Source organism: Dendropsophus ebraccatus, chromosome 6, assembly GCF_027789765.1.
Source record: "Dendropsophus ebraccatus isolate aDenEbr1 chromosome 6, aDenEbr1.pat, whole genome shotgun sequence".
Taxonomy (NCBI): Eukaryota; Metazoa; Chordata; class Amphibia; order Anura; family Hylidae; genus Dendropsophus; species Dendropsophus ebraccatus.
Genome location: NC_091459.1, coordinates 147,066,378 through 147,075,426, shown reverse-complemented (window position 1 = coordinate 147,075,426; position 9,049 = coordinate 147,066,378). Strand labels below are relative to the sequence as shown.

Here is a 9,049-nt window from a genome sequence, read left to right as displayed (position 1 = left end):
ACTGGAAGAGGTACTAAGGGAAAAGCATTACATCGGGTTAACCATGAGTATCTTTTGTCTGCTCTTCTGTGATATGGCCTGCTGGGGGGGGTTGTTGTATGTAGGGGAAGAGAGTCTCCCACTTGTGAACGGTTAGATTGGACACTTTTGAGGTCGGGTCTGGTGTTCATCAGGGTTGCCCTTTGAGGCCACTATACGGCCTCATTCACACGTTCAGTGATTTTATTTATGGTCTGCAAATATGTCCGCTAATTTTTTCTCCATGATCTATGGAGAATGTTCTATTATTTAATCTGCAGTGCATCCATATCCGCTAAATTTATGAATTGTTATAAAAATAAAAATTTACCTAGTTTCCTTAAATTTGATCAGCGTTTTTCAGGAACATCCGCAAAAAAAAAAAAAACAGATCCCATAGAGTTCTATTCCTTCTAATCCGTGCTGCAATTCAATCCGCACTAGGACATGTCGTATTTTTTGCGGCACAGATTGTAGATCTGAGAAAGCATGGAATGTGTTAATAGCCAATCAACAGGCAAGAAGTTGATTCCTGATTATGGATCCACAATAACTGACTTTACTGAACGTCTGAACAAGGCCTAGCCTACATGTTTGCAATTGATCCATTCCTTAGGAGGATTGACTGTGGACCATTGGCAGGGGTGAGAATAGATTTGAAAGTGCCAGATTCCACTCTGAGGGTGGTAGCATATGCTGATGATGTCACCATTGGATTTGATTTCCCGGACACCCTTCCAGGGCCCCAAGAGTCTACAAAAGTTCTTACTATTAAATTTGGCCAAGGGGATTACCCCAAGCTGCACTACCATAGCAGGTTTAAGATTGCTGCTAAGAAGGTGGATCAATAGAAGGGTTGGTCTTTGGCCCTTAGGGAAAAGGTAAACCTGATCAAAACATTCCTGCTCCCTTTGCTGATATATCTGGGCAGTGCATGTATTTTACCAAAACCGCTCCGGACTTGGGTTTACAGTGTGTTCTTCCATCTGTTATGGGGAAATAGACTGCAACTAGTCAAGAGGGAGGTTACTTACCGCACGAGGGTTGTGTATAGTCAGCCCTGTTAAATTTCCTGGTGAATATCTTTCTTAAGACCAACACTGCAAACCTCTAGAAAGAGAGGACTCCTCCGTGGGTATTCTCCTGTAGGGGATGGTTTCAGCCTTTCTTCCAAGAATGGGAGACAGAAGGGCAAGTGCAGGATCTTCGCTCACATGGGCATCTTCCCGCTTATGCTACACCGGTTCAGAAGGTAATACATCTGTGGAGTTTGGGGATATGGGAGGTCATGACTCTGTTGAGCAAAATTCTTGACAAGAGAGTCCTGTTGTCCCACTAGCACTTAAAGATTGCCTAAGCCGGGATCTGGAGGTTGGTTTGGGCTTATTGAATTCCATCAGGATCCCCTTTGAAGTTTTGGAACTTGGCTTGGCGCTGCTTCCATGGGAAACTGTATGTGAGATACAATCTGAATTGCAGGAGCTCTGAGGATCGGGGATGTCCCCGGGAGGAGTGTGGAGGCATGCTGGAAAGCATGGAGCATTTTGTGCTTCATTGTCCCTTTTAGCACAGAGTAATTCTCACTGAATCCACCGTTTGTTCACGCTTCCCTTTCCGCTGGCTCCATAATATACTCGGGCAGATTCCATCGTCCGCCCAAAGAATTGACACAACAATTCTTTGGACGGACAGCGGAATCTACCCAAGCATATAATGGAGCCGACGGACAGAGAAGCGGGATCATGCAGGGATGAGTGGAGGATTCCACATGGAGTGTTCAGCGAGAATTACTCTGTGTGCATATACCCTAATACAGAGGTTTACAACAGGGTGGAAGCTTCCATCGGTTGGCCCATCTCTCCTATGCGGAATAGGCCTATTGATCATTCAGAAACCATGGTGGCTGTGACCGGAGCACTTTATTCCTAGTCAGCATAGTGCTGAACACACGTGGAGTGCACTATGTTTACTTGTAGTATCGATGCAACGTTGATTTCCCCCCCCCCCCCCCCCACAAATAGTATAATTGTATTGTATCATAAAAGGATTGTATTTATTCTTGTCTGTATAGCTATTGTAATGTTCAGCAGCTGTAGACAGGTGGACATGGTTTGGGATGAAATCTGATCTCTATTTGTGGGGTCAGGAAGGAATATATATTAACCCTAAGGTCCAGATCTCTGGGGGTTTTCTTCACCTTCCTCTGGATCACCCAGAAGTGACTCTTCAGGTTCACACTCCATTGGACCCAACAAAGCCCTGTTATTGAACCTCTACCTATCGATAACAGCGACTTCTACTCATTGGCACCACCCACTCTATTTTTCATGAAAAGTTGGCATGGTCCAGATTTAGGGGTTGTGGCTTTTACCATTTTTTGTTTACTCTTGAAATTAGCAAAATTGAAGTCAGAAGCATACTTCACCTCGCAGATTGCGGCTTCTTGATACAGAGCGCTTGTTCTCAATGTTGGTATATGAAATTACCATGATAAATTCCCCCAGCCTAAGAACTCTATAAGTGAGAATCCCAGGCTCATACTGCAACACCAGAGAGTTGGGGGGAGGGTCCCCTAATGGGCCCTGAACCACTAGGGTGTTATACGCAGGTTTTGGTATTTTTTTCCAATTTAAGGAATGTCATATTTCGCTCCGATTTTGCACAAATTGTGGCAACACTGCACAAACCAAGTCAGCACCTACAAGCTTGAGGACCTTGTCATTAAAAGTCCCTGAGCTTTACTCACTGTGTACAGGAGAGGATAAGGGGCACAGGGAACAAAGAGGAGGTGTGGGGAGCAGTGTATGGAGGGGGAGGTGTGGGGAGCAGTGTATGGAGGGGGAGGTGTGGGGAGCAGTGTATGGAGGGGGAGGGTGGGGAGCAGTGTATGGAGGGGGAGGGTGGGGAGCAGTGTATGGAGGGGGAGGGGTGGGGAGCAGTGTATGGAGGGGTGGGGAGCAGTGTATGGAGGGGGAGGGTGGGGAGCAGTGTATGGAGAGGGAGGGTGGGGAGCAGTGTATGGAGGGGGAGGGGTGGGGAGCAGTGTATGGAGGGGGAGGGTGGGGAGCAGTGTATGGAGGGGGAGGGGTGGGGAGCAGTGTATGGAGGGGGAGGGTGGGGAGCAGTGTATGGAGGGGGAGGGTGGGGAGCAGTGTATGGAGGGGGAGGGGTGGGGAGCAGTGTATGGAGGGGGAGGGTGGGGAGCAGTGTATGGAGGGGGAGGTGTGGGGAGCAGTGTATGGAGGGGGAGGGGTGGAGAGCAGTGTATGGAGGGGGAGGGGTGCGGAGCAGTGTATGGAGGGGGAGGGGTGGGGAGCAGTGTATGGAGGGGGAGGGGTGGGGAGCAGTGTATGGAGGGGGAGGGGTGGGGAGCAGTGTATGGAGGGGGAGGGGTGGGGAGCAGTGTATGGAGGGGGAGGGTGGGGAGCAGTGTATGGAGGGGGAGGGTGGGGAGCAGTGTATGGAGGGGGAGGGTGGGGAGCAGTGTATGGAGGGGGAGGGGTGGGGAGCAGTGTATGGAGGGGGAGGGTGGGGAGCAGTGTTTGTAGGGGGAGGGGTGGGGAGAAGTGTATGGAGGGGGAGGGGGGGAGCAGTGTATGGAGGGGGAGGGGTGGGGAGCAGTGTATGGAGGGGGAGGGGTGGGGAGCAGTGTATGGAGGGGAAGGGTGAGGAGCAGTGTATGGAGGGGGAGGGGTGGGGAGCAGTGTTTGTAGGGGGAGGGGTGGGGAGAAGTGTATGGAGGGGGAGGGGGGGAGAAGTGTATGGAGGGGGAGGGGGGAGAAGTGTATGGAGGGGGAGGGGGGAAGTGTATGGAGGGGGAGGGGGGGAGAAGTGTATGGAGGGGGAGGGGGGGAGCAGTGTATGGAGGGGGAGGGGTGGGGAGCAGTGTATGGAGGGGGAGGGGTGGGGAGCAGTGTATGGAGGGGGAGGGGTGGGGAGCAGTGTATGGAGGGGGAGGGGTGGGGAGCAGTGTATGGAGGGGGAGGGGTGGGGAGCAGTGTATGGAGGGGGAGGGTGGGGAGCAGTGTATGGAGAGGAAGGGGTGGGGAGCAGTGTATGGAGGGGGAGGGTGGGGAGCAGTGTATGGAGGGGGAGGGGTGGGGAGCAGTGTATGGAGGGGGAGGGGTGGGGAGCAGTGTATGGATGGGTGATATTGTGATTTGGGGCATATAGGATTATACTGGTGGTGGCAGTGTAAAGCATGGGGGTTGTATTGTCATAGAGAGGCAGCTGCAGAGCTGAGGGACCCCAGAGGTCTCTCCTGAGTCCGCCGTGGTCATGGTGATATGTCACATGGAGAACCTGCCGTGAGGTAATAGTTGTGTATCACGTGACCGCCCTCATGTCACTTCTCACACACACAATGAGACTGTAGTCCCTATATACCGCAGGTCACCGCGTGTACTGTGCACCTGTCAGTCACAGGACTGTGCTCCGGTTCCCGCCATTGTCTCTCAGTCTGCTCTGTAGTGAAGCTCAGGATGCGGCTCCGGATACAAACACCGCACATGCGCAGTACATTGGATGAACACCTGCGCCCTCCGTCACCTTCAGCCCCGCCTATTCCCGGTAGCCCCGCCCATCTATCTGACAGCTCCTCCCCACCATTTGACAGCCGCCGCCGTACAGTAGGTGACGTCACGCAGGGTCACATGACCCCTCAGTACAGTAACGGCCCCGACAACATGGCAGCTGTGGGGAACTGATCGCGGAACGGCCCGGGGAGAACCGCACACGAGATGAGGGACGCGGCCCGGAGGAAGAGGAGGAGGAGGCGGCGGAAGAAGAAGGGCAGGACGTGGGCAGAGGCCGCCAGGACGGTAAGCGGGAGCCGCTACAGGTGTCCCGGCCCGGGCAGGAGAGCGGGGCCCGAAGGGGTTAACGTCGGAGCTGTCTGTGTGTGCGGGACACAAGGGGTTAACGCCGGGCCCCGCGATGCCGGATGGTGTGTGCCGCACTGCCCACGAGGGGGCGCTGCTGATCCTCCTGGTCTACTGATCCCAGGGCTGTATACCGGGGGCTGAGGGGTTAATAGTGATCTCACTGCTGTATACCGGGGGCTGAGGGGTTAATAGTGATCTCACTGCTGTATACCGGGGGCTGAGGGGTTAATAGTGATCTCACTGCTGTATACCGGGGGCTGAGGGGTTAATAGTGATCTCACTGCTGTATACCGGGGGCTGAGGGGTTAATAGTGATCTCACTGCTTTATACCGGGGGCACAAGGGGTTAATAGTGATCTCACTGCTGTATACCGGGAGGAGAAAGGGTTAATACTGATCTCACTGCTGTATACAGGGGACACAAGGGGTTAATAATGATCTAACTGCTGTATACCGGGGACACAAGGGGTTAATAGCGACCTCACTGCTGTATACTGGGGACACAAGGGGTTAATAGTGATCTCTCTGCTGTATTCCGGGGACACAAGGGGTTAATAGTGATCTCACTGCTGTATACTGGGGACACAAGGGGTTAATAGTGATCTCACTGCTGTATACCGGGGACACAAGGGGTTAATAGTGATCTCACTGCTGTATACTGGGTACACAAGGGGTTAATAGTGATCTCACTGCTTTATACCGGGGGCACAAGGGGTTAATAGTGATCTCACTGCTTTATACCGGGGGCACAAGGGGTTAATAGTGATCTCACTGCTGTATACCGGGGACACAAGGGGTTAATAGTGATCTCACTGCTGTATACCGGGGACACAAGGGGTTAATAGTGATCTCACTGCTGTATACCGGGGACACAAGGGGTTAATAGTGATTTCACTGCTGTATACAGGGGACACAAGGGGTTAATAGTGATCTCTCTGCTGTATACCGGGGACACAAGCGGTTAGTAGTGATCTCACTGCTTTATAACGGGGACACAAGGGGTTAATAGTGATCTCACTGCTGTATACCGGGGACACAAGGGGTTAATAGTGATCTCTCTGCTGTATATAAAAGGCACAAGGGGATAATAGTGACCTCACTGCTGTATACCGGGGGCACAAGGGGTTAATAGTGATCTCACTGCTGTATACCGGGGACACAAGGGGTTAATAGTTATCTCACTGCTGTATACCGGGGGCACAAGGGGTTAATAGTGACATCACTGCTGTATATAGGAGACACAAGGGGTTAATAGTGATCTCACTGCTGTATACCGGGGCAGAGGGGTTAATAGTGATCTCTCTGCTGTATACCGTGGACACAAGGGGTTAATAGTGATCTCTCTGCTGTATACCGGGGACACAAGGGGTTAATAGTGATCTCACTGCTGTATACCGGGGGCAGAGGGGTTAATAGTGATCTCACTGCTGTATACCGGGGACACAAGGGGTTAATAGTGATCTCACTGCTGTATACAGGGGACACAAGGGGTTAATAGTGATCTCACTGCTGTATACCGGGGGCACAAGGGGTTAATAGTGACCTCACTGCTGTATACCAGGGGCACAAGGGGTTAATAGTGATCTCACTGCTGTATACTGGGGACACAAGGGGTTAATAGTGATCTCACTGCTGTATACTAGGGGCACAAGAGGTTAATAGTGATCTCACTGCTGTATACTGGCAAGAGAAAGGGTTAATAGTGACCTCACTGCTGTATACCGGGGACACAAGGGGTTAATAGTGATCTCATTGCTGTATACTGGGGCACAAGGGGTTAATAGTGATCTCTCTGCTGTATACCGTGGACACAAGGGGTTAATAGTGATCTCACTGTTGTATATAGGAGGCACAAGGGGTTAATAGTGATCTCACTGCTGTATACCGGGGGCAGAGGGGTTAATAGTGATCTCACAGCTGTATACTGGGGACACAAGGGGTTAATAGTGACCTCTCTGCTGTATACCGGGGACACAAGGGGTTAATAGTGATCTCACTGCTGTATACCGGGGACACAAGGGCTTAATAGTGATCTCACAACTGTATACCGGGGGCACAAGGGGTTAATATTGATCTCACTGCTGTATATTGGGGCACAAGGGGTTAATAGTGATCTCACTGCTTTATACTGGGGGCACAAGGGGTTAATAGTGATCTCACTGCTGTATACCGGGGGCACAAGGGGTTAATAGTGATCTCACTGCTGTATACCGGGGACACAAGGGGTTAATAGTGATCTCTCTGCTGTATACCGGGGACACAAGGGGTTAATAGTGATCTCTCTGCTGTATAACGGGGACACAAGGGGTTAATAGTGATCTCACTGCTGTATATAGGAGGCACAAAGGGTTAATAGTGACCTCACTGCTGTATACCGGGGACACAAGGGGTTAATAGTGACCTCACTGCTGTATACCAGGGGCACAAGGGGTTAATAGTGATCTCACTGCTGTATACTGGGAAGAGAAAGGGTTAATAGTGATCTCACAGCTGTATACCGGGGACACAAGGGGTTAATAGTGATCTCATTGCTGTATACTGGGGCACAAGGGGTTAATAGTGATCTCTCTGCTGTATACCATGGACACAAGGGGTTAATAGTGATCTCACTGCTGTATAGCGGGGGCACAAAGGGTTAATAGTGATCTCACTACTGTATAGCGGGGGCACAAGGGGTTAATAGTGATCTCACTACTGTATAGCGGGGGCACAAGGGGTTAATAGTGATCTCATTGCTGTTTACCAGGGCCCAAAGGGTTAATAGTGACCTCACTGCTGTATACCGGGGACACAAGGGGTTAATATTAACCCAGGTAACTCTGCTGTGTGAGTGACCACTGGGAATTCAAGGGGTTAACATAGGGGCCATCAGAAGAGGCGTGGCATCCCTGCAGGGCGGAGCTTACATGGGGAGGGAAAAAGTTAACAACCTTTCATAGAGCGGCCCATGCATTGTGCCACAGCGCCCCCACAGGCAGAGGATGGAAGTACAGACCACAGCTATCTATTCTGCCCCCCCCCCCCCCACTACTACTACTGGATCCCCATCACCCCTCACAGTGGTCACTCAGGATCACATCCGCTGATCCCCGTCTCCCTCCGGCATCATTGTCACCAGGTTACCTGCACCTGCCAGTGGTTAATGTTGTGGCTGATGGGTGAAGCACCAGGTTCGGCCGCTAGGGGGTGGGTACCATGTGATCACCTCAGTAGTGCAGAGCATTAAAGGGCCAGAGACACTGGACAGATTGGCAGCCGGGATTAGCTGGGATTAGACTGCAGATCAGGAGGATGGAGGAGACGAGTTACCGCATGTGACCGGGGCGCCAGCATGTCACAGGGGAGGTGTAACCCCTTCATCACCCCAGACCACCAGGGATGTCACCATTAACCCCTTTATCACCCCAGACCACCAGGGATGTCACCATTAACCTCTTTGTCACCCCAGACCACCAGGGATGTCACCATTAACCCCTTTGTCACCCCAGACCACCTGGGATGTCACCATTAACCCCTTCACTACACAAAACCACCAGGGATGTCACCATTAACCCTTCTCCACCCAGGACCACCAGGGATGGCATCATTAAAGGAGAAGTCAGGTGAAATTTTTTATTAAAGTATTGTATTGCCCCCAAAAGTTATACAAATCCCCTATATTCACTTATTACAGGAAATGCTAAAAAAGTGTCTTTTTACCCTGCACTTACTACTGCATCAAGGCTTCACTTCCTGGATAACATGGTGATGTCACTTCCTGGATAACATGGTGATGTCACTTCCTGGGTAACATGGTGATGTCACTTCCTGGATAACATGGTGATGTCACTTCCTGGATAACATGGTGATGTCACTTCCTGGATAACATGGTGATGTCACTTCCTGGATAACATGGTGATGTCACGACTCCCAGAGCTGTATGGGCTGTGGCTGCTGGAGAGGATGATGGCAGAGAGATGCTCAGTTTCCCTCCAGTGCCCTGTGTCTCTCAGTGTCCCTCTGCCATCATCCTCTCCAGCAGCCACAGCCCGCACAGCCCAGGGAGTCGGGTTGTGACATCACCATTTTATCCAGGAAGTGACGTCACCAGGTTATCCAGGAAGTGACATCACCATGTTATCCGGGAAGTGACATCACCAGGTTATCCG

The 9,049-nt window shown here is 51.4% G+C and overlaps 1 protein-coding gene across 1 annotated transcript in view; it reads left to right on the top strand.

Moving 5' to 3' along the window:
• Nucleotides 1-4,626: 4,626 nt before the first annotated feature.
• The window catches only part of ASXL2 (ASXL transcriptional regulator 2), a 48,169-nt gene continuing 43,746 nt past the window's right edge, over nt 4,627-9,049 (top strand). Inside the window, exon 1 of the mRNA XM_069973202.1 lies at nt 4,627-4,838. Within this exon, the coding sequence (XP_069829303.1) occupies nt 4,758-4,838 (81 nt within the window). The 5' untranslated portion in view covers nt 4,627-4,757. The remainder of the gene's footprint in view (nt 4,839-9,049) is intronic.